At 41.7% G+C, this 25,221-nt stretch overlaps 1 protein-coding gene across 1 annotated transcript in view; it reads right to left on the bottom strand.

Moving 5' to 3' along the window:
- Positions 1 to 25,221, bottom strand: part of LOC121279976 (cadherin EGF LAG seven-pass G-type receptor 3-like) — a 642,224-nt gene that overhangs the window by 41,448 nt on the left and 575,555 nt on the right. Inside the window, exons 39-47 of the mRNA XM_041191598.1 lie at positions 17,869 to 18,008; positions 17,133 to 17,288; positions 16,036 to 16,223; positions 13,472 to 13,636; positions 9,942 to 10,094; positions 8,502 to 8,584; positions 7,310 to 7,457; positions 2,985 to 3,098; positions 1,029 to 1,106 (exon numbers count right to left, since the gene is read on the bottom strand). Coding sequence (XP_041047532.1) covers positions 1,029 to 1,106; positions 2,985 to 3,098; positions 7,310 to 7,457; positions 8,502 to 8,584; positions 9,942 to 10,094; positions 13,472 to 13,636; positions 16,036 to 16,223; positions 17,133 to 17,288; positions 17,869 to 18,008 — 1,225 coding nt within the window. The remainder of the gene's footprint in view (positions 1 to 1,028; positions 1,107 to 2,984; positions 3,099 to 7,309; positions 7,458 to 8,501; positions 8,585 to 9,941; positions 10,095 to 13,471; positions 13,637 to 16,035; positions 16,224 to 17,132; positions 17,289 to 17,868; positions 18,009 to 25,221) is intronic.

Below are 25,221 nucleotides of genomic sequence, written 5' to 3' on the forward strand. Positions count from 1 at the left end.
GATTTCCAGCTGTTTGGGGAGACAGCTAAGGGTAGGATTTTCTGAAGTTCACCTGCGAACGCTTAATACTCTCTGTGCCTGCGTATATTAAATGAGCTAATGCAGATGTAAAGCTAGCAATCTCAGGAATGTAACATGAACATGTTGAATGACTATGTTGAATGATGGAGTAGGGTCAGTGGGCTGAATGGCCTCCTCCTGTTCCTATGTTATATATGCCCATGTGTGAACTTCACCAGTCAGAGGCTCTACACTCTAGTCTTCAGCCAGTGCTCTGAGGCCAGGAATGCAGTAACATGAGGAGCGGGAAGGAGACATCCAACCTGTGACAAACATGTATTTTTATTCCAATGCATTTTATCAATGTTCCATGTATATGAAGAAGAGTCATACGGACTCAAAACATTAACTCTGTTTTTCTCTCTTCACAGGTGCTGCCAGACCTGCTGAGTTTTTCCAGCATTTTCTGGTTTTATATCAACAACACCAGTTGGGTTTCCCCAAATTGACTGCAGCTTAATGTGATGAGAATTCATTCCATGTAAAATTTATAGCTCACATCCCCAGGGAACTTATAGAGATTTTGGTTCTCATCAGCTTAATGGAGAGAACACAAGTCAGAACCATCCATTTTGTTTGAGCCTCCTCTAAATGGTTAGGTAAAAAATTTACCAACAGAAATGGTTAATGTAAGTGTGCATGTCTATGTGAATGTGTGTGTGCACGTGCTCCTCACCCAAGACTGATTATTTATTCAACACAATGATACTAAACTTAACAATATCTAGTATAATTAGTAAATTCCCCCACTCAGCATAACAGCTAGCACATCTATATACTTTATTGAACATAGAATCAAAGGTTATCGGGGCTAGGTGGGAATGTAGAAATTGAAACACAAGATCAGCCATGATCTTATTGAAGGCGGAGCAGGCTAGAGGGGCTGAATAGTCTACTCCTGTTCCTAGTACTTATGTTCTAATGTTCTTATAGCTGAGGCACTGGTGGAAATGAACAAAGTGGCATACCTTAGGTAGATGGCTAAACAGTGCTCCGACTTCGAGGATAATCACCAAGATAACAACACAAGACACAGCGGCAGCCAACTGTGAATGATTGAATCAAGAAAAAGATTTAGTAACAAACATATTCAAGGTCAGCCAAAGAAACACAGATTTCCTTAAGGACAAAGATCACTGACATTCAGAACATGATTAGATTATGGCTTAAACTCTATGGGCAAGATAGTGCAAATATATGATATTTCACTAAAAATAACAGCAAAATGGACACGAGAAATGGCTATAAACCAGAATTCAATGTAAAGCTATTACTATGAGATATAAATGAATTGGAATAGGCTACCACACAGCCATCATGTTCCCAAGGACTGGTTTTCTCTTCAAATGCCCTATTTTCATATTCCTTGAGGGCTAGTATTATCAGTTGTACATTCATTGCTGCCATTCAAATTGCTAAGATGTCAGGAATAAAAATTAAATTTTTTGCTGGCTTCCATCATCACATGGTATATTGTAATAATATAATCCTAATCAGCATTAAAAACCTGCCTCAGTTTAGATGGACATTGACTAGGCCTAGATGGAAAAAAAACTCATGGTAAATTCATACCATGAAATCCTCTTATTGATTATTCTAATTTAAGTGTCAGTGTAGATTTCATTAATAGGCTGATGGAATCCATGGTTTCAAATTTTATGGGCAGAATTTCACCCATGTTGGGCAGGGGTGATTGAGAAATTGATCATGATAGGAGCTGGAAGACCATTTCACACTGGCAGCCCAACTAAGGCATGACTGCACATTGATGTCAGGACACTCATCCAACTTCCTTCCTTCAAGGACATTAGTAAACCAGATGGGTTTTATGACCAATGATGATAGTTTCATAGTCACCAATACTTGGACCAGCTTTCAATTCTGAATTTTTTTTACTAACTGAATTTAAACACCAGCTGCTATGGTGGGATTTGAACCCATGCCCCCTGGGAATTAGCCTCAAGTTTACTAGTCCAGTGATATTACCACTACACCACCAACCTCCCCTTGTCTCCATTTGACCTCAGATCCCAGTAGTGCAGTACAGGGAGGCTAGATCCAAAAGCTGGGAATAAGCAATTACACAGTTTCTGCAGTTGTTTCTGCTACTTGAAAATAACATTGGAGTATCCATGTCATAAAAACCATCAGATGCAGAACTAAGGAGGTTCTGCAGACGTCTGCCTTTTTGGTGAAGACTGTGGCCAGGTTGGCTGGATATGGCTGTTGGCTGGGGATCAGGCTAAATCTTCAAAGAAAAGGAACTAGAATTTTACCAGAGAAAGCTCAGAGCTTTGACAGAATGTGTGGCTGAAATTAATGTCATATATGCTGAGTGGGTTGCTGAGTAAATCCGTGAAATCTGCCTTTCTTGCATCTGCTATTTAATATGTAATTTATAGTTTACATTGACTGAAATTTGCTGATTAACTCATGGTTAATTTATGTTGATTTTGGTTTGATTGTTAAAGTAAAAGCTATAAAAAGTGAAATCTTGTCCATTGGTTTTCTTGTTGGGGGTCGTTCAGTAAATTCAGTTACTTTAATTTGTTGGTCTCCACTGGATCGTCACAATAGAAAGGAAGAATTTCGCCCCACTGTAGTTCATCTGCTATCAGTAACTGTTTAGCTATTAATGGAAGAAAGGTGATGATTTTAACCCTACGCATCCAGGGGAAACTAGATGGGAAGATACTTAATATTGGCTGTATAACTGATCCACCCATGTCCCATCTGTATTCTGTTGCTGAGCAGCTGACAAAGGAACCACTGAAGCTGGCAATGACTTCCCACCATAACAGGAAAAAATAAGTTACTGGCTTCATCTTCCTAACTGGTTTCTCTAAAGGAAATACTTTTTGATGGGTTATATAATAAGGCCTGAAGTACCTGGATCTTGTGGACCTGGACACAAAACACCCTACCTGTGTGTTTCCTCCAGTGGTTTCTTGAACCAGACTCCTGGACATCGAACAACTCACAGCAAAGCATTGGAAACATCCTCCCACAAGGTTGCTGAGACCCAGTGCTATTAGCTCCTGCAATAAACAGATCATAAAGTGGAGGACATTGCCCTTAACATGCACAATAGTTTCCACAATGCCATTCAGTGCCAAGATTTTTGTTGCAGGCAATTTGACAGAATCACAGCACTGAAGCAGGCCATTTAGTCTGTCGGGTCTGCACCAACTCTCCAAATGAGCAATGGGATCCCCCACCTTCTTGACATCGGCCAGGATTTTCCCGTTGGTGAGCAGGGGGTGGGGCCCGCTTGCCAACATGTAAGATGACATGTGGTGATGTCGGGTGGAACTCCCGACGTCACTGCGCCCCATTTAAATTTTCAGGTAAGTGGGGGTTCAGCAAAATCAGCTGTGCACCTGCCGACCTGTCAATGGCCAATTGAGGCCATTGACAGAAGCATTAAAGTAATTGATAGACTTGCCTGTCCAACCTTAAGATTGGTAGGCAGGCCGGGAGCCCTGGTGGGCATTAGAAAAAGCATGAAACCTCATTTCATGTAAGTTTTTAAAAATTTAATTAAACGGTATTTAAAAACGATGGACATGTCCCAACTCATGTGGCAGTGACAGTGTCACATGAGGGGACATGTCAGAGAATTTTTTTCTATTTCTTAATGTGGAGCCGATCTCTCTGAGGCAGCACTTAGCCTCAGGGAGATGAGTACGCTGTTTGGTGCACATGCACGAAAGAGCACACTCTTAGGTTTTGGGATTCTCCCCGCTTGCACAGGGACTACATATGTGCAGATGTCATGCTGGGTGGGCCTTAATTGGCTCCCCCACGTAAAATGGTGCCGTGCCCCCAATTGGGGGCGCTGATCGAAGGTGTGCCTCCGCACACCTGCTCTTCAACTTCATCCCCGCCACCCCCCACAACGGGGGGATAATTCTGCACTTAATCTTGCACAGTCTTCCTTTTCAGATAATAATCCAATTCATTTCCGGCAAACATCTATGAGATTCAAGCATGGAATTCAAATGGACCAAGGCAGTTCCCAATCTATTGTATGATATAGAATTCCAATGTACTTCCTCATTTATTCTCATCACACTGATCTCCAGTATATCAAACCATTTCTCATTCCCTCCCATTAAATACAAATTAAAGGGAAACATTCCATTTCCAAATGTGTCGTTTTATTAATATTCCATAGGAAATAAATATTATCAGTTGTAGCTTTGAAACAGCCATACAGCTATGGATATGCAATAATAAATTCTGTTATCCAGCGTCAATTAGGAGGCAAAAACTGGGAGATATAAACATGATGTTATGTGTCTTTCAAAGTGAAGTGAATTGCTAAGGGATCATACTCAGCTTATGTTGTGCACATAAACATAGTATTTCTGTCACCAAATTGCGCACAGAGGCAGAATTATGCTGAGTAACCCAATTAAGTTCATAAGAATCTTGGAGCTAGAAAAAGCCTCCTTATTACAGTTTATATTTGACAGCCACAGTCATTCTAGATTTTTCAACCATCTGATGATAAATGTCAGTTTTTATCTCCAACTAGATCTTGACAAGCATATGAGTCTGACAGGTCTATTAATTTCTCCCCAAGTACCAATGTCCTCTTCAGAGAGAAACAGACTCATCTGGTATCACCTTAGGGTTTCATTTAAGAAGAGGTGGAGTTGAATTTTCGCAGGGTTTGTCTCAATCATCTGTTGTAGATTTGGCAGAAAACGCATAGAAACCCCGGGAAAATGGGGTTAACTGAGTTGCAGCGGATGATTGGAGGAATCCTCCTGGATTTTCAACCCTGAAGAGCTAAATTGCTGATCTTTAAGAAACATGGGCAAGGAAATATAGAGCAAGTTATTAAACTTAGACTGATCGTAGAAATAGAGATTACAAAGCCAGCGTGCCTCAAAGAAGACCGAGGGTTAGAAGAAATTTATTGTCTAGCAGGGCTCAAGCTTTGTTCATTCATGTTCTTTGTGGAAAAAGGTGAAAAATACTGAAGTAAAATAACAGTGCTGAAGTTATGAAGATAACGTTAGAGATAGGTGGTCAAATTGTGTAAGCAACATGTAGGGCTGAATTTTCACTGAGTCAGGATGACTTGACAGCCCTTTGAAAATGGTGGTCAGGTCCCAATTCCAGGCATTCCCGACTCCAATCCTGGGCTGTCTGACTTTTTAGGAATCCTTTAAAGGGTGCGGGCTGATTCCTGTCAAAAGCCCGCACCCAGCGCTCCTGACCTGGCCGGTTTCATTGCAGGGAACGACATGTCCTACTCCTCTGCAATTTTCATGGCGTCGGGCCAGGTTTTTAATGATTTAAGGTTCATGGCCCCTCAGGGCAGCTATGAACCCTAGTATGCATGAGGGGACCTTTTAAAAGATGAGTTCAAAAGGCCCTCCTCATGTCCCCTATGCCAAGGTAATGGCCCTCACCCAGCACTCATGGACCCTTATATCCCCTTTGTCAAACTATAGCACTCCAGCCAATCCCCATGGCCCCTCATACCTTCTTTGCCAAGATATGGCATTCCACCCAACCCCATGGCCTCTCATGCCCCTAATACCAAGCTATGGCACTTTCAAACCCATTGACCTACTGTTCACTGTGTAGAGCCAATGAACCCTATAGTGACAGTAGGATGTGTAAAAAAACTTCAAAAGTAAAATCATTCATTCATTACTTTTCACCATGTTAAAAAAAATTCATTTCACTACAAGGCAATAAAAGTATCAATCATCCAGGCCCTTTAAATGATGAAGAACAGAAACCACAAACCCTTGGAACCACTTAACCTTGTGTAACTAAACAATACAAAATTAACCGTAGCGATCAGAGAATCAAAGATAGCAATCAAGCAATCTATCTAAGGCACAGCTATTTCAACAGGAGTAATGGATGTCTAGACTCTCAGCAAAGTATACCTAATAACGCTCCAGCAACTTAAGCAAATACCTAATTATGGACATCCACAGCTATCCAGGGAATTCACACTGCCCTTTGTTTAAGGATGGAACTTCAACAAAAGGAATGTAACATTCCAAGGAATTATCCTTTGGTTCATCATATTTGTTGCCTGTTTTTAAAACAGCAAGAATCAGCTCTGCAGAGACAGACAGCCCATCAAAAAGCCATCAAAGCAGCTTCATTCAACTAAGCAGCCAAGGGAATAAACAGCAATACCTTGAAAGTGGGAGAAGGATTCTCCCAAACCTATTCCAACTTCAAGTTCACCTGAGAACAAACCTCCTGGAAACTCAACTACAGGAAGCCTTGAGGCTTACTGAGAATCCTTTGCTTATAAGATCTGCACTTCCACTGAAAGCATCATCTCATCCAAGAAACTACAGGCCTGCCATGAAAGAGAGACTGAGACAATTACAATTACTAAAAGAAGAAACATGCTGTCAAAGTTTTTGGTCTTGCACTCAACAGGACAGATATGCAAGAATACTAATTGTAAAGGGAACAACAATTTATACTTCACGAGGAGAGAATGCAGTTGAGTTCAGTTTTAATAACACCACGTATGCCCAAATAGATGGTGTTGCCATGGGGTCCCCTCTAGGCCCAGCTCACAAACATCTTTGTCAGTTTCCATGAAAAACATGTTCTTGCTGGGCTGATACCTAATATCCTATCCCTTGTACATTGCTGATACCTAAATGATACATTCAATATATTTGAATGCGTAGCTGCATGTACGAATTTGCTTACATACCTTAATGGGGCTCCATCTTGTGCTTAAATTCACCTTTGAAATAAGCTCCCTGTCCACGATGTGCTGGTTGAGAAATCTGTCAGTGGGCTCTCTACCACTCTCCACAAACCTACCTTCACTGGCCAGTCTACACATTGGGATTCCTAAGTTTCAGACGCTATAAGTCTGGCCTCATTGGCAACCTCACAAATAGCACCCAAGCCATTCTGTCCGTGACACTGTGTAAGGAGGCACAGAATTACCTACATCATAATCTTAAAATGAGAACAGCAAATATTGAAAAATTGAAAGAAATTGAAAATTCCTTCATGTAAAAGATTGCAAGGATGTAAAATGCACTGCCTCAAAAGATCACACTTGTAGGATCAGTTGAGGTTTTTAAAAGAGAATTGCTCAGGAAGTACTGATATTAAGGGAAATGGTGAGAAGGTGAAAAAATGGGATTAGGCTTAAAACTGCCAATGGCCAGAAAAATGGTGAAGCAAGTTGGTCGCTTCAAATGTTCCTAGATCCCAAATCACTGGACTGCTGTATTACCTGATTGCTGTCCACCTGGTACCCATGCTTAAGTGCAAAGATCTTGCCCAGAGATATTGTAATGCCATATCCTACGATGGCCAAAGCGAAAGCATCTCCTATAAGACTGGTGGCGAGGGTGAAGTCGGGTGCAACTGGGGCTTGCAGGCTGTACAGCACAAAAGAAAAGAGGGAGCAGTGAGGACAAATCACTTCTTGAAGACTCAGCTTTTGTCACTTAAAGAACAGATGAAATAGGAGCCATTTGGCCTTCTGAGCCTATTCTGCCATTCAAGAAGATTGTGACTGATCTACCTCAACTTCACAGTCCTGCACTATCCCCATTTCTTTAATTCCCTTAGTATCCAAAAACCAAATGACCTCTACTATAAGAGAAAATGGGCTAGATTTTCCCAGTTGAGTCATGATCATAACGCCCACCTGAATTCCAGAGTGGGAACCCAGAAGTAGCTGTGGTGGGACGCCTCTGGTGATCTACCCAAAGGTGGTCAATTAAGAAGCAATCTCTGGGCAACCTGTCCAATTAAAAGTGGACCACTGAGGTGAGAAGCCCAATAGGAGGGTCTGCTAGGATGTCCAGGTGGCAGTGAAAACTGGTCGCCTTCCAGCAGGCTTAGGGCTGCCTTCCTTTATGGGCACCCCATGGCCCATGGAGTGAGCTCCCCCCCCATCCACTGGCAATGGCTGCCCCCGCACCTAATTCTCACCACTAGCACAGGGCTCCACCACCCCTCCACCAACTGCCAGGGCCTCCCTACTTGGGCCTGGATTTCCCCCAATAATACTTACCCCTCTTTGAGGATGCCCCACCATTAAGGCTCCCTCTCCCAGGAGCTGCAACCTCAGCACAGGCCATTGCTAGCATTGGCACTGCTGAGACTGTTGGCCTTATGATTGGGGTGAGCTACCATCTCTGGCAGGGTTTCTGTCCTGTGCACAAAATTCAGCCTGTATATGAGATGTAATTTGTGCTCTCAATGAAGGGTCGCACACAGAATGCTATCGCTCTTTCTCTAATTAATGCTCCCTTTGAGTGCAGATCCTTCTTTTTGGAGCAGGATTTGTGAATCTATTCTATGAAGAGCTGAGAAATGCAGTAATTAAACAGAAAAGAAATTAATTTAACCAAAGAAATGATTTCACATTGGGAATAAGCTACCACTTTTCAGAAAATATCTCACACTGAACTGACCCTTTAGGAATATGTCCCACAACTTCTATTCCATATTTTCCGGTTAGATTAACATTTGATGAAACCACAGTGGCAATTATGACCTATTTGGGAAGAGAACAGAAAATTAACAATGTTAGGTGTTTCTAATTCACTGAAAGGGTTGGAATTTCTCCTGGGTAGGCTGGAGTAGAAATTGACACTGTTTCCGGGTTCCCAACCCACCCTTGGGGAAACGTCACTCGTTTGGATTTTCAGGGGTCCCTAAATTGGCAAGGGGACAGTTTTCCTTTCCAATTAAGGGAGGTGAGTGGGCTCTTGAAGCAGGAGGGCCTTCAGAGGTCTTCCTGCTTGAGAGGAGCAGCAGGCTGCTGTATATGGTTAGTAATTGAAGGGACACTTCAGCAAGGAGGCACCCTTTCAACAACTTTTTCCATCTTAAATTTGAAAACAGAGACAGCAGCCAGGCCACACTAACCACACTATGTGGTTAGACCCACACCCAGGCAGGCAGGGTGGGCCTGTAGGCCTGCTTGGAGCGTTGTCCCCCAGGCCTGCCAATGGGTGCCCACTTCCAAGCACTTAAACTGGTCACCCCTACCTCGCCCCCCCAATGCAGGGAACTGGAGGCCGACAGTCTCCCTGTCGTCCTACTTTAATTTGCCTTAACAAGGCCCAGTAACAAACCAAATTGGCTACCCACCACATTGGGGTGGGTAACTCTGCTGATCCTACTGATCCCGATCCCACCTCCGCCAAAATGGCCAGCGCCTGGAACGAAATTGGGAAACCAACATGCTGGCCTGAGCCTCAACCCAAAGAGCCTTTTTTTCCCCACAAGCTCAAGTTAGCTGAATTGCATTGTCAACAATTAGGTTCATTATTTTAAAATATGGAATTAGGGAGGGAAAGAAGGAAGTTCAAAAGTGATTTGAAGACTCATATCTTACATCGACATTTTTGACAAAATAGTATCAGTGTTAAAAATTGTAGTACTTTATTTTCTTCCTACTATTTAGAAGGAGGAAGAATGAAAAGGAGGAGGGAGAAGTAATCATCTTCCTGGTGTTGAACCCAGATTTCCTGATTTGCCTGGGTGTGGCAAATATAAGAAAATTGGCTTGGAGTACCACCAAGAAATTTTGTTAGTGTAGGGCAGTCCCTATGGAATCCAGTGCATCCAATCACTGTTTGGTCTGTCAGTTTGTAGCATTTTAGTGAGTCCCAGCTGTGAATGGAGTAACCCTCACTCAGTCGTGTATCTGAAGCAACAATGGAAATGTCTTCACCAGCTAAGGCCAACAGAGTTCCTCCATTGAAGGTGTAAGGGGAGAAGCAATGCTGCACGGGCCCCAAGTGCTGGTATTCCCCAATATACCCATATGAATGCGGAATTTCCCTCCCAAGCTGAAGTGTTGCTGTTTGTACCTCATTAATCCAAGAGAAAACGATTGTATTTACCTCAATAAGTTCGATAGGAATTGGTATTGGCAACTTAGACTTCAAATAGTCATTTATCACTTTCACTGCAAACATAGTGGACATGGCAATAATACTGACAACGAGGGTGCCAATATTCGTCAAGTGCAGTGCTTTGATCACATCGATAACAGTCTGTAAGAAACGGAAGAAAAACATGCGAAGACACCAATTAAGCCAATTGATAGACAGCCCTGGGACTTGAATTCACAAGCTGCTGACTGGGAATGAAATCCTGAATGCTTTGCTCTGACGAAAACCTTGTCCCTGGAAGCTCATGTTTTAACATCTTTTTTAAATTACATTTTATTTTATATATGGATGGCGAAGTCTGGTATTAGGAATTGGAACACTTTCCCACTCAGGTTAGATGGAGAGTAAAGCTCCCTTTACACTACCCCCATCAGTGCACCTTAGTTAATCAGTGTCTGTTATGACTCAGTATATTTTTTCAGAATTGCATTTCTGAGCTACCTCGTGCAGGCTGTGTGGAGTAATATCTGCTAACATCACTAGAGAAGTACAATAACAAGGCCACTTCTGAAGGTTCAGCTGTTGAAAGAAAATAAGGCCAACAAAACCAATGTTTGCAGGCTCAATTTTTGGCCTGGGTTGAGTTAGCAATCTCAGTTTAGGTGACAGGGGTCCTACAATTGGCTTCAGTGCGCTGGGATTGGGAGAGGAGATACAGCACCTGCTCTTGTTTGATGTTTGGTCACCCATATGTAAATGATGAATAAACATATGGTTGCAATGGTTGGACTTAGCAGAGATGCCTCAAGATTGAGCATCCTGTCTATACTCACTGTCTAAGTTCCCTTTAGAATCACACAGCACAGGGTAAGACCATAGTGCTTGTGCCAGCTCATGAAAAAGCTATCCAGTTAGTCCCAACTTGGTCTTCCCTCATACCTCTGCAAATGTTTCTTTTTAAGTGTTAACCCAATTTCTTTTTGAAAGTTATTACTGAATTTGCTTTCAGGCAATGTGTTCCAAATCATAAGAACTAGCTGACTAAAAATGTTTTCCTCATCTCTCCTCTGGCTTTTTTGTCTGTAGGGAGATGAAGAATGCCTACATGAGAAAGGCAGTGAAGGGATCTTCACACCCTTGAAACTGCACATCAGCGTACATCAATGCAAGTAGTGCGGGGGTGGGTGGAATAAAAACACAAGAAAACTTACACAAAATAAATTCAGGCTGATTCAAACTCAAGTTTGTTTTCATGGTCAAGGCCTTACAGGCAGAGTTGAATTTTCTGTCATCTAATGTCAACTTCTATCAACAGTTTACTTTAACAATGATAAAAGTTAGGGTGCTTATTTATGATGGTATTTATAATTTGTTCTCTACTTCTCACTAAAGTGGTTATTATGGAGGTTTAACTGCACTGGTGTGACAGGTGCTTTTCTTGAAGAGTCAGCCGGGTATCTGAACCCAAGCTAAGCGTCTCCAAATAATACTGAAGGATCATCTGGACTGGAGTAAGAAAACTAAGAAGCCCAACTGCTAGATCCATTCCTCCAGGTACTATTAGTGAGCAAGTCTGGCTGGTCAATCATTAACAACATTAATCATGCATTGTACCGTTGATCTGTATTGTTTAGATATGGGGTGATTGAGCCTATTGGCTTGATTCACTGCCCGATTCCTCATCTTGGAGACACCTCAACAGAAAAGTATTCTTCCTATCTCGTCGTCAAGGAAGACAGAAATGAAACATGTACTTCAATTACCTCAAAGTCACTTATCTCATTCCAGCATAAAACCTTTATTGCTCTCAGAATTCAGAAATAGCAACCAGTTAGTCTTTGGAAGTTCCCCTTTTTTTATCAGTTTAAAGCAAGAATAGGCTATTTATAGGCTATTGATACTTAAGCTAGGCTTGTGTTCTCTAGGATATAAAGAGTTATGGGGTGATTTGTTTGAGGTTCTTAGGTTTCTGAAAGCAATTGAAAGAGTAGATAGAGAGAAACTCTTTCCACTGCTAGGGTTGTCTAGGACAAGGGGACATAACCATAAAATTAGAGCCAGGCTGTTCAGGAGAGACGATAGGAAATAGTTTTTCATGTCAAAGGTGATAAAAATGTGGAACTCTCTCACAAAAAGCTGTTAGTTTAATTAATCATTTTAACTTTGAGATTAATGGATTTTTGTTAATCCAAGTGTAGTAAGGGATATCGAATCTGATAGGCAAGTGGAGTTAGGGTGCATATCAGCCATAATCTCATTGAATGACAGAATAGGGTCAAGGGGCTGAATGGCCTACTCTAGTTCCTATGCTCCTGTATTTCTATAAGATTACTTCCATCACTGTGGTGTTCATAATGCAACTAGGGGATATTTTGCAGTCTGCCTCCTGTGATCTTTGATAGATTTATGCATGTCCATGTTGGTGATTGCATTCATCTGGAAGAACAGTCTGAGTATAAGGTATTCATTAATGAACAACTATTGTTATGCTTGGCTGTGCTCTGTGCCCTTTCTGAGCACTGGCAATTGAGAGCAATCAAGTATTTCATACTTTATTTACATGAAGGACTCACTTAAGGTTTAATCACCTCCCTCATGACGCTGAATAAGTTGGGTAAAGTCCACAATAAGACAAACGTGATTGACCTTAACCTTTCATTGTGCTGGATGTGCGTTGTTATGGATTGAACTATCCCACTGATTTGGAAAGGAGAATGATGGGGGGACGGTATATAATGACCAATCTATTACCGTCCAGATTCTGCCACAGTTAAAAGATAAAATCAACAATAATTACACAGAATATGGTTACTTTGGTTGTTTGAACAACTTTTTCTTCTTCATATTTCCTTATGTACACATTGACCAAATAAAAACTGTATGTATTGTATATACAGAGTACTTTACAATAATATGCAGGCATTTTAGTTAAATGAGCAAATTTGTATTCATTTTGCACCAGTTAATGGTTCTTCCTTATTCTATTTGTTTGATTTGTAGTCTAACTCACACTGCTTCCCATTCACCTCTGTGCTCACTAACCGACAATTTTAAAATTCTCTTCCTCATGTCCAAATCCTTCCTTCGTCTTGTGCCTCCCTCTCTTGATAATCACCTTCAGCTCTTCAGTGCTCCAAAACTGCATTCCTCCAACTCTTGCCTCTTGGATATCCTCCACTTTTTTTTTCCCCATCCAGACCTGCCTTCAGTCGAACAGGCTTTGGAATTTCCTCTCTGAACTTCTCCACCTCTCTGCTCCTTTAAGGTGCTACTTAAAACCTACCTCTTTGACCAAGAATTTTGATATCTGTCCTAATATCTTGTTTTTGGCTTAACGTCAAATTTTGTTTAATTATCATCCTTTAAAGTGCTTTGGGACTCTACAGTGTTATAAATGCAATTTGTTGTTGTTTTTCCTCAGCATTGGAGACTAGAATGCAACGTAACATACATATGACAATAATTGGATGCAGTAGCTCAGAATCCATCAGTGGTCACGTGTTAATATTTCACACTGCATAAAGCCACCTGTTACTCACATAGATTAGTGAAAGGGGTCCATTCTTTCTGGGAACGGCGATGCCAAACACGTACTTCAGCTGTGACACCAGCACATGGACTGCTGCACCAGTTGTGTAACCTCGAACGAGAGGGTCAGACAGGTATGTGACAACAAATCCAAACCGTATCAATCCCAACATGATCTACACAGATTGAAGAAAAAACAAGCTATTGATGCAATAATCTTACTTCAATCCTGGTGACGATCATGATGCAACCTAGGAGCCATTTTGCAGCTTTTCTCTACTTAGCCTGTAGACTTTGACAAAGTTGGCTGTGTCTGTTATGGTGAACCTGTCTGGAGGAACAGTCAGATAACGAAGTTTTCGTTAATGCAAATACAACTTATTTTAACTTTCAGCAGTGGAGGAAAACAACAGATGGCTGATCAGCCACCTATTATGGATCCTGCCCGTTATGGATAAAAGCAAAATACTGTGGATGCTGGAAATCTGAAATTAAAACAGAAAATGCTGGAAAAACTCAGCGGGTCTGGCAGCATCTGTAGAGAGAGAAAAAACAAGAGTTAACGTTTCGAGTCCATATGACCCTTCTTCAGAGCTAAAGAGAAGTGGAAATGTGATAAATTTCACAATGTTTAAGCAGGGCTAGAGCAGGTGAAGCAAGATAGAAGGTCAGGGATAGGTGACAGCTAAGGAGAGATTGACAAAGATGTTATGGACACAAGACAAAGGGAAGTGTTAATGGCAGTGGTAAAGATTGAAGAAGGTCCTGATAGGGCCATAAATGTAAGATAGCAGAAGGTGTTAATAGCAGAAAACACAACATAGAAACAAGTGACAGATGTGGGGGAGGTGGGGGGTGGTGGTTGGGGAAAATGGATTTAAAAAATGAACAAATAAATAAAAGAATAAAACGAAAAATTTAATTAATAAATAACACTTTCGCTTAGTCCGCAAGCATGACCCAGATCTTTCTGTCACTTGCCATTTCAACACTCCACCCTGCTGTCATGCCCACATTTCCATCCTTGGCTTGCTGCAATGTTCCAGTGAAGCACAACACAAACAGGAGGAACAGCACCTCATCTTCCAACTAGGCACTTTACAGCCTTCCGGACTTAACATTGAGTTCAACAACTTCAGACCATGAACTCACTCCTCCATCTTGACCTCTTTTTTAATCCAATTTTTATTTATTTATTTATTTATTGTTACTCATTTATTATATTCTGTTTTATTTTATTCTTTTATTTATTTGTTCATTTTTTAATCCATTTTCTCCAAGACCCGCTCCCCCTACAGGGCCATCTGTCACCTATACTCATGTTGTGCTTTCACAGTGTTGATCCTCATTCTGCTATCTTACTTTAAGCGACTATCAGCACCTTCTTTACTCTTTACCATTATCATTAACACTCCTGTTGTCTAGTGTCCATAACATCTTTGTCAATCTCTCCTTAACTGTCACCTATCCCTGACCTTCTATCTTGCTTCGCCTGCTCCACCCCCTCTTAAACATCATAAAACCCATCACATTTCCACTTATCTTTAGCTCTGAAGAAATGTCATGTGGATTCAAAATGTTAACTCTTCTTTCCGTCTCCACAGATGCTGCCATTTCCTTCCACTGAAATTTACTCCCTCTCCTTTTTTATCATCCCAGGAAAGACCATAAGACAATGTAATAGGAAGCAGGATTAATCCATTTCCCATTTAACAAGTGGAAGGGTCCTAGCAAAATGGAACTATTGAACCTGTTATTTTCTGGCTAGGGGAATCATGCCTGAGCTCAGCTAGGTCCTAGTTCTTTAATGTTTGGGGATTGTGTGTGCTGACTCACATACTATTATTCTGTCACGAACATTCCTGAGAGGATCTCTCTGATATGCCATTGGCCCTTGCTGCTCCATTCTTTAGTGGAATATGCCATTAAGCTCTTTGGGAAGATTGAATGAGTGTTTGCTTCTCCTGTGAAACATCTGACTAGCTGACAGCAACCTTTTGATGGATTTTGAAATAGAAAGTTTTTAAAATTCTATTTTTCACTGTTGTTTCCTTTAGAACTTATTACTCAATACACCATTTCTCATGGTCAGGTTTTTATGCTGTTCAGCAACCAGAACAAAGGAACAAGAGACAGACCTGGATGTTGTGGCTATCAGTTATCTCAGAATCAATATGACTGTGGCATCTAAGTCCAAAAATGCAATGTGAGAACTGGACATAAGGAGCTTGTAAACAGGCAAAGTGATGTTAGATGGAACTGGCTGGTGAGGAAGGATGGAGGGGTGGGGGGGGGGGGGGGGGGGGGGGGCGTGGGTGAATAATAATGGACAGTAATAGGGATAAGCTGTAGGGTGGATAGCAGGTCAGAATAAAGATGGAATTTATGTCTTTGGACATAATCCTTTTGCTAATTTTAGAAAATGCTAAATGACAATTTCATGTCTCGTCTGCATGAAAGCACAATTGCCAATAGATATCATTGTTTTAGCACACTGCAACCCTTAATCTTGTTTCTCTCCCCTCCTCCCCCACATGAATACTGGCTTCCCTCTTATAGCAAAAAGTTAACTCACTTGAAAGATCCCACAAATGAAGGTAACCATGGTTGCCGCTTTCACTCTCATCAAATCTCGTGCCTCAATGTCGATTACAGCCGTTCCATTTGTATCATTCTGAGTAATGATCATAAAGTTGTCATCTGGGGCTATCCTCTCAGTTATGGTCCCCAGCATAACACTCAGTACTGCAAAGGAACCTGCAGCAAAGCAGAATTAGACAAAGATGGAGCAAAATATAAACATCAGTTTCTGGAAAATATCTTAAATTAGATCATAGGTTACAAATTTCCTTTTATTTTTGTTCATCAAAAGAACCAGGAACATCACCTTGATGTAGAATCACCTTGCACAGAGCATTATCCTTCACAGTGCATTGAAGCATTACCCTGTATGCAATGATGAAGATTCATCCTGCACATAACGTTATCTTAGCAAGTTTTTACATGGAGTTGAATGAGTTACATCTTTCATGAAACAATATCCTGTGCACAGTGATGTGGTATGTAGAGTGCACAAAGCAATATTGGGAGCTCCCTAACTAGCATAGTATGAATGGCGCCCACTTGAAGTGGTGTGAAGTGAGTGTATGAGCAGTGTGCTCTACGGAGCATCGAAAGACCAAGCTACATGAGAAGTATGAGCAGTTCCATATGCAGAATATGAGCTAGCAGTATTACAAGGAAGGCATGGGATAACTTGAGCAGCTTTGTTGAATGAGTGGCATGAATGGGTCCTTACATGAAATGGTGTGAGGAATATGTCGAGCAGAATAAAAAGCATAGGAAGGTCATGGAGGACAAGTGGGTTCCTGAGATGTGCAAAGCAACATTAAACTGGGCCCCTCACAAATACTTGAGAAATGGTGACTTCTTCTAAACTACTGAATAATCGCTCCCAAACTTTAATGGTTACATATTGATTCAGTTACAAATATTAGCCAATATGTAAGAAACATAAAAATTGATTCTATTTAGAATAATTACTCAGTTAAAGAAGCAGGAAAGGCTGAGACAGGCTATCCTCCCATGGATCCTTCTCCTTAATAAAGTAGTGGGAAGCTTGTGTCGGCAAAATTAGAGATGGGGGGGTGGTGGGGGGGGGGGTGGGGAGGGAGAGGGGGGAAGGTATTTTTAAAAGAGGAAGGCTGCAGAGCTTACCCACTGAAACATGTCTGGATGTTCCAAATATGAAGTATATAAGCACAGGGTAGAAGGATGTATAGAGTCCAAACACAGGAGGAACAGCTGCCAAAAGGGCATATGCCATACCTGCAGAACAAAATTAAATTAACATTCATACACCAGACCATTTATTTCCTAATGTAAGTTAAGATGTTTAGAAAGGATTACATCTCTCGCGACCTAAAATGCCTGATTATTACCCCTTTTTAAAGTTTGTGATATGTCTCTTCAGGTACCCTGGAGCCTTTCGCCAATAGGAGGACAAGACTATGGTGAAATCGCCACTTATCAGGTCTCCTTTAGGATAATCCTTGATGTATTATGTGGTACAATGACTGGTTTGATTCATTCACCTTTCCCTGTGGACTCCACACAGAGACAGCTTTCTTTCTGCAGTTATGGTTGGTGTCACTCTGGTTGCACACACATGTCCAATGTTCAGGTCCATCGACTTCAATAAATCTGAATATGGGGTGTAGTGTATGGCCAAAGCTGGCCAAAGCGATACTGCCTGTTTAGTTATCTTTAATCTTCTTACTATACAGTGAGAATCCATCCTATCTTATTGTCCTAAAAATTCTTGATTAAACTGTTAGAGACGCTCATGAGGTAATAACAGGGGCAGCAATTGCCATAGTGTGGTGTTTGTGAAAGAGAAAGTGCTCACTCTGTGGTAACTGCACAATTCCAACACTCAGTCCGGAGCAGAGGTCGCCCAACAGCCATTCTTGGACAGAATACCTGGGCAACCATCGAAGGATAGGGATTAACTTGAACAGGAGGGATCTGGCTTTAGGGCCCGAACATCTGAAAAAAATGATCAGTCAGTGTTAACCAAGTGTAGGTCAGTTTGCTTCAAGTGAACATCATTGATCAATTTGATGACAAGGCAAAGAATTATATGAAACCCATTAGGGTCTCTGTTAATGACACTTCTAAATCTCATGCACATGGCCAAACATAATAAATTTGTCCATAAGAGACCAATTGAATTGTATATTAATTTTAAAAAAGGATATCAAAGCTTCCCCTATTGAAGTTAGTTTCTACATCAAACCAAAGATAATAACAATGAAAAGGTAGAAGGTGTGATGGCAATTTATTCCTTTTGCTGAGTTAATGATTCCATTAACCATCTCTTTAAAAATGTGCTTTGATCATTTTGCTGATTGTTGCTTTGTAACGACATGAAGCAGAGGTTAGGCGTGTGCTGCTAAACCGTAGTAAAGCTGAGGTTGGGAAGTTATCTTAAAAAACAAGAGCATAATGTGGGCGAATTTTAATGTCACTCAAACCACAATAAGCTCCAGTATGACCTGGAACAGACTTGTCTTTTTGATAACAGATAGTTTTCAGCATTGCATTTTGTAATGGGTCGTGAACGTCCCAGCTTGAGTTTTAACTGTTGAATTTTGGCATCTCATTTCATATCATAGGATAGGAAGAGGGAATATGTTATACTGTCACTACAGCAACAACGAAAACTTGCATTTGTAGAGCACCTTTGACATAGCAAAACTTCCAAGGCGCTTCACAAGAACACTATATCAGACAAAATCTGACACAGAGCCACATAAAGAACAGATGACCAAAAGCTGGTCAAATGGGCAAGTTTTAAAGTGTGGATTAAAGGAAGGAAGAGAGGTAGAGGGACGCAGAGAGGTTTAGGGAGTGAATCCCAGCCATTCGGGCTCAGGCAACTGAAGCCACAACCACCAATAATGGGGCAATATAGAAAGTAGGGATGCAGAGTAAGCCAAAATAGGAGGTTCACAGAAAATGTAGAGGATTGTAAGGGTTGGAGAAGTTGACAGAGTGAGGGAGCAGTGAGGTCATGGAGAAATTTGAACTCTAGGACAAGGATTTGAAATTTGGGGCATTATTGAACCAGGAGCCAATGTAGGTTGGTGGGTAAATGTGACTTGGATGCAAGACTAGAAGATACTGGGCCAGGTCTGATAAGAGAGACCATATTTACTGAAAAACAGTATACTTTATTTTGTAAAAATACAACAGAGCTGTATGTTTATTTTAATTATATCTGCACTGTTCCATGCTTGAAAATGATCCACTTTACTACAGAGCAATACACTCTTCATTCCAACAATTTGTATTTGTATAGTGTCTTCAAAATAATAAAATGTCACAAAATGCTTCATAGGAGCATTATAGAAAAAAATTTGACACTGAACCACATAACGAGTTATTACAGCAGGTGACCAAAAGCTTATCAAAAGACTTAGGGCAGAATCGTCCCAGATTTGCACTAAGTGTGGCAGCAAGCAGGTAAATGGATGTTTTACCTGCCGGCTGCAATGGCGGGTTTTCACACCATATCGGCCCAAACCACCTCATTAATCATGCATTTCCAGGAAACATGCCGTTTCGCTGGCGGGCTGTCTCTGATTCTCCTACCATGCCATCACCTCGCTGCTTCCTCACACTGGGCGCCATATTGAAGTACAGCCGCGTGCACACCTCTCAGTGCTTCCAGCCCAAAACTGCTGCACAGAAGACGTGACACCGAAAGGCAAGAAGACTTCATCCCCCGATTCAGGGATCAGCATCCCTGGGATGCCTTCTGGACACCGTTGGAGCCCGCCACGATGTCCTCTACCCGCCACTCTGGCCACAGGGGACCATCAGTGTCACCACTCCGGCTTGGGGGCAGTGGCAGTGGTAATCAATGTCGATGCTGCACAGAAGAGGTTGGCCATCCAATGCAGAAAGAGGATCAGTGATCTCATTCATGCTGCCAGGGTAAGGCAACTATCTCATCACTCTAAACTCACACACTCACAAGGCCATCACACAGTCACTGGCATCTCACTCACTGCCAGCTCAAGGGACGTCACCACTCACTCTCTCACACACTCCCTCACATCCCCATCTGGCCTCATCTCCTCTGGAGACTGCCTCCTCAGTCCTCACCATCTTGAGGCCACTTGCACAGATCAACACGTGCCCTCACACACACCCTGGGCTACCCTCTTTCCCCAGTACAGCCCTCATCCTGTAGCCTTGCCTGAGGCCACTTCTCCATCTTCCCAAAGCAAGCCATGGCCCTGCAGTCATTGAAAAGCCTCCCTGCCGTATGGCTGGTCTGTTAGACCACCGCCCAAAAGTGATGTGGTGCTGTCTGTGAAGCCTAGCGCTGGTGACTGCGAGTGCTGACTGAAGCAAGGTAGGCAAACAAACCTTGAAGTCCTGAGCAAAGTGCAACTCACTAGGTGCAGGTTGCTATGTACAGTTGTGAAACACGTCGGCGTGAACGAGTGTGTGGGGTGGGGTGGGGGGAGGAGGCGGGAGGGTGGTGATTCTGGTAAGCAGAGCTCAAAATGATATGCAGATGTATTAAATTGAAGTTCCTGATGTTTGGCGGCGGGAAAGGCAGCCCACCATTGACAGGTGGAGTGGATGATTGCAAACTGGTTTCATGATGTCATGAAACTAATTTTTGGCCTTCCTGCCATATAGTCCGCTCATGCCCTCCAGGATGCCTGACGCAGTGAGCATGGAAAATTCCACCCTTAGGTTCTAAAAGCATCTTTAGGAGGAAAGAGAGGTAGAAAGGCAGACAGTTTTAGACAGGAAACTGCAGAGCCTAGGGCCTTTGCAATAGAAGACTATTGGCCACTATTGGCAGAGGGATTATAATTGGGAATTGGAGAAGCAGAGATATCTTGGAGAGTTATGGGACTGAAGGAGATTACAGGCAGGGGAAAGGCCATGAAACAATGATCATAATTTTAAAATTGAGATATTGCTTAACTGGGAGTCAATGTAGGTCAGCAAGCACAGGGGTGATAGGTGAACAGAACTTGGAGCAAACTATATGGACAGCAGAGTTTTGGACGACCTGAATTTTACAGAGGGTATAACATGGAAGGCTGGCCAGGAGTGCAATGGAATAGTCAAGTCTCACAGTGACAATGACATTCATGAGGGCTTCATCAGCAGATGAACTGAGACAGGGGCCACAGTCATGTGATGTTACAGAGTTCCAAATAGCGATGGCATGGATATTCTATAGAATATACATCTAGTGTTACTGCGATTCAATGCATGCAAGCTCTCCTTGGGATCAAACTTGACACCAAATTTGTGGACAGTCTTGTTCAGCCTCGGAGAGTTGCTGGGGAGTAGGATGGATTTGGTGGCTAGGGAAAGAAGGCAATGACCTTGTCTTCCTAATATTTTGTTGGAGGAAATTTCTGTTCAACTGGTACTAGATTGTCGGACAAACAAACGGGCAGATAATGGACAGTGGAGGGGTCGAGTGAGGCCGTGGCTGTCACCAATATACGTGTTGAAACTGGTGCTGTGCTTTCTGATGATGTTGCCAAGAGGCAGCATGTAGATGGGAAATAGGAGAAGCCCAAGGTTAAATCCTTGGGGAACAACTAGGAGTAATAGTGTGAGAGTGGAAAGAGAAGCCATTGCAGGTGATTCTCTGACTATGATTAGATAGATAAGAATGGAACCAGGCAGGTGCAGTTCCACCCAACTGGACGACAATGGAAAGGTTTTGGAGGAACATGCTGCAGCCAACCATGTCAAAGGCTACAGACAGGTTGAGAAGGACAAGTTGGGATAGTTTGCCAAAGCCACAGTCACATAGGAAGTTAGTTAGGATTTTGATAAGAGGCACTTCAGTATTGTGGCAAGGGCAGAAGCCTGATTGGAGGGACTCAGGTGTGGAGTCCTGGGAAAGATGGGCATGGATTTAGTAGTATAAGGATGTTCGGTTTAGCAAAGATTAATGCGGGACTGGAGAACAGTACCACCCACAGTATTATGTATGGGGTCACATGATAGTGGACTGAGTGCAATAGTTGTTTAGCAGAAGCCAGCATGGGGATAATACCAGTCAGGGCTATCCCTTGGACGTGTATACTTATGTGATACCAATAAACACAACTGTTCAACCACACAAGCCTCCAGACCTTTAATGAGACAGTAAACAAACCACTACAACAGGTTTGGGAGGCAACAACATTATCAAGGGCTGTGGAGAGCAAAGAGGTTACTGTCCATTCTATAGAATATATATCTAGTATTACTGCGATTCAATGCATGCAAGCTCTATTATTTCTATGTGACATGCAATGAAATAATTCTCAATATCACTGCTGTGCAAAATATAGAACATGATTGGCCCGTTTTGTTGAAAGGGCATAGAACAATATCATTTCTGTTCAAATAACTGAAGTTAATCAGAAGAAACAGCTGTCAAAATTTTCATCCATGTCACCTTTCAACCATAGAAAAATAAAAGCACCAAATTTTCAACAGTGGAAGATTTTTTATTTTGTATTTATGGAGAACTACACACTGTGAAGTGTATTCCAAGGCATTAACACATCTTAAAGTTGTGATGAATTACTGTGGTAATGTGTTATTATCCAGTAGCAGGTTGCAGTCTGTGTGTCATGCTGTAAACATTGTGTAACTGGAATATATCACTCATTCGCAAATTATAAAGTAAATATAATGTGACTTCGTGATTACTGGCAATTAGCACTTGTCAAAATCAGAATACTTCAAAATTCTAAGTGCATTGAAGCTTTAGATATATCATCCTCAAGTAAGCAAAGAACAAAGGAAGCTGGTATGAGTAAAAGGGATTTTACTGAAAATATATGTCTTTGTCACAGCATTTAAGCTCTACTTGCATGATTTATGACAAGTGTTATTTTATTTTTTACAGTCTATGAGCTCCCAGTGACTGACAGATGTCCATAGCTGCCTCCGGTGCTGTTTATCTAACTATTGTTTGCTATTGCTATTAAGCTGTTGAAAGTTGCAACATTACCATCAAGTGTAATTGCAAGATAATATAAAGGGAACAATTTGTGCAATGTCCATGTAAATTTTAATCATAAAACCGAAAGAGCATATAATCAGGATATTAACAGTAACTTCAATGATTGCTTATTTACACTTAATGACTTACTGAGATTATTAATTTAATGTAGCCTGAAGATTTATTTTAAACTCTTGCAGGTGACGGAAGCATGACAAGGCAAGTTTGTGCATAATAAAATGCTCACATTACAACAGCGATTCGCTCCATAAAGCATTTTGCTGACTGTAAAGTGTTTTGGGATGTCTTGAGGTTGAGAAAGGTGAAATATAAATGCAAGTAAGTCCTTCTTTTTCTGTGATTCTTCTCAGAACGAAGCCTAAATTTCACCTGAGCCATTGATGATGATCCAAAACGGAAATGGCTCTCAAAAGAAGGAAAACAAAGCCAGAGAAAAAAAATAACAGGCTTGGGCTGTTGTCATTACCACTTTTTAGTCAGCTAAAGAGTGGCATTGAGAGGAGCTTTGGAACAAGCAGGCCTTCTGTTCTTTTACCTCGGGGAATGATATGCAGGAAGGGAGAATAGAAATGAAGGATAAAATAATAAATTAAATGTTCTTGAAAAATACTCTTGAAGACCTAAGTACTAATTTGCTTGAACACAGAGATATTAGTGACCCCAAGGTGAAAACCTTTAAAGTTGAACCAGATTAACTTTGTGATATAGTGTTGCCTATGAATAGACTGAAGGTTAATTAATAATCCTTTATTCTGTACCTAGTTGTACAATGAACTATTGCACTATAGTCAAGGGATATACTGTTGATAATAATCTAAATTACTATTCAAAGTGTATTGATTGTAACTTCAGCATGGCACTTGAGACATAAACTTGAACAATACAGACTTAAAAGTAAATGTCAACAGTCAACTGTTTTCGCTTCCAGATCAGTTATTTTCTTCTTTGCAGTTTTGGAATAAAACACAAACAGATCTTTGTGAACTCACCTCTTGCTTCTAATCATAAATCTTTTTCTGTTAGTTTGTGCTTTATCTGATTGACTCACCAATTGCACTAACTTGTGCTTGAAAGGAAACTGGTTGCATTGACCTGGCTGTGAAGTCACGAATTCATGCTGATCCTCCAGGTCATTTCAGGAGGTCTCAAGTGCTCTGCCCAGAAACTCCATGTCTCCTTGGGGTAGAGTTCTGGCGCAGACTGATGAAGCAACCTGAGTTTAAGGAAGAACCTGGATTTATTGGATCTTTGACTCTTCAGGTCACCAGCAACAAATTCTGATTGAGGGCAATGGGTAATTCTTCTGCCCACATGGGCAACCCAGGGAATCACACCAGATATCCCTCTGATAGGCCCAGTGATAACTACCTTGGCTGACAGTGAGAATAGGTGCCATTCTGGGCCAACAGTTAGTATTTTAAATGGCAGTTGATTTCAGGTATATTCAGATGTCTGCCAATCATCTCAGTCCCAGGACATCACTGCAGGAGTTCCTCAGGGTAGTGTCCTCGGCCCAATCACCTTCAGTTGCTTCATCATTGACCTTCCTTCCATCATAAGGTCAGAAGTGGGGATGTTCACTGATGATTGCACAATGTTCAGCACCGTTCCTGTTTCCTCAGATACTGAAGCAGTCCATGTTCATACGCAGCAAGACCTGAACAATATTCAGGCTTGGAGTGATAAGTGGCAAATAACATTCATGCCATACTAATGCCAGGCAATGATCATCCCCAACAAGAGAGAATCTAACCATCTCCCCTTGACATTCAGTGGCATTACCATCACTAAGTCCCCCACTATCAACATCCTGGGAGTTATCTTTGACCAGAAACTGTACCAGACCAGAGATATAAATATGTGGCTACAAGAGCAGGTCAGAGACTGGGAACTCACCTCCTGACTCCCCAAAGCTTGCCACCATCTACAAGGTACAAGTGAAGTGTAACGGAATATCTTCCACTTGCTTGGATGAATGCAGCTCCAACAATACTAAAGAAGCTGGACACCATCCTGGACAAAGTAAACTGCTTGATCTGTGCCCCATCCACTACCTTCAACATTCACTCTCGCCACTACCAATGCACAGTGGCAGCAGTATGTACCATCCGCAAGATGCACTGCAGTAATTCAACAAGACTCCTTCGATAGCACCTTCCAAACCCGTGACCTCTATCACTTAGAAGGACAAGG

The sequence above is a fragment of the Carcharodon carcharias genome, chromosome 7 (assembly GCF_017639515.1).
Source record: "Carcharodon carcharias isolate sCarCar2 chromosome 7, sCarCar2.pri, whole genome shotgun sequence".
NCBI classification, from domain to species: Eukaryota; Metazoa; Chordata; class Chondrichthyes; order Lamniformes; family Lamnidae; genus Carcharodon; species Carcharodon carcharias.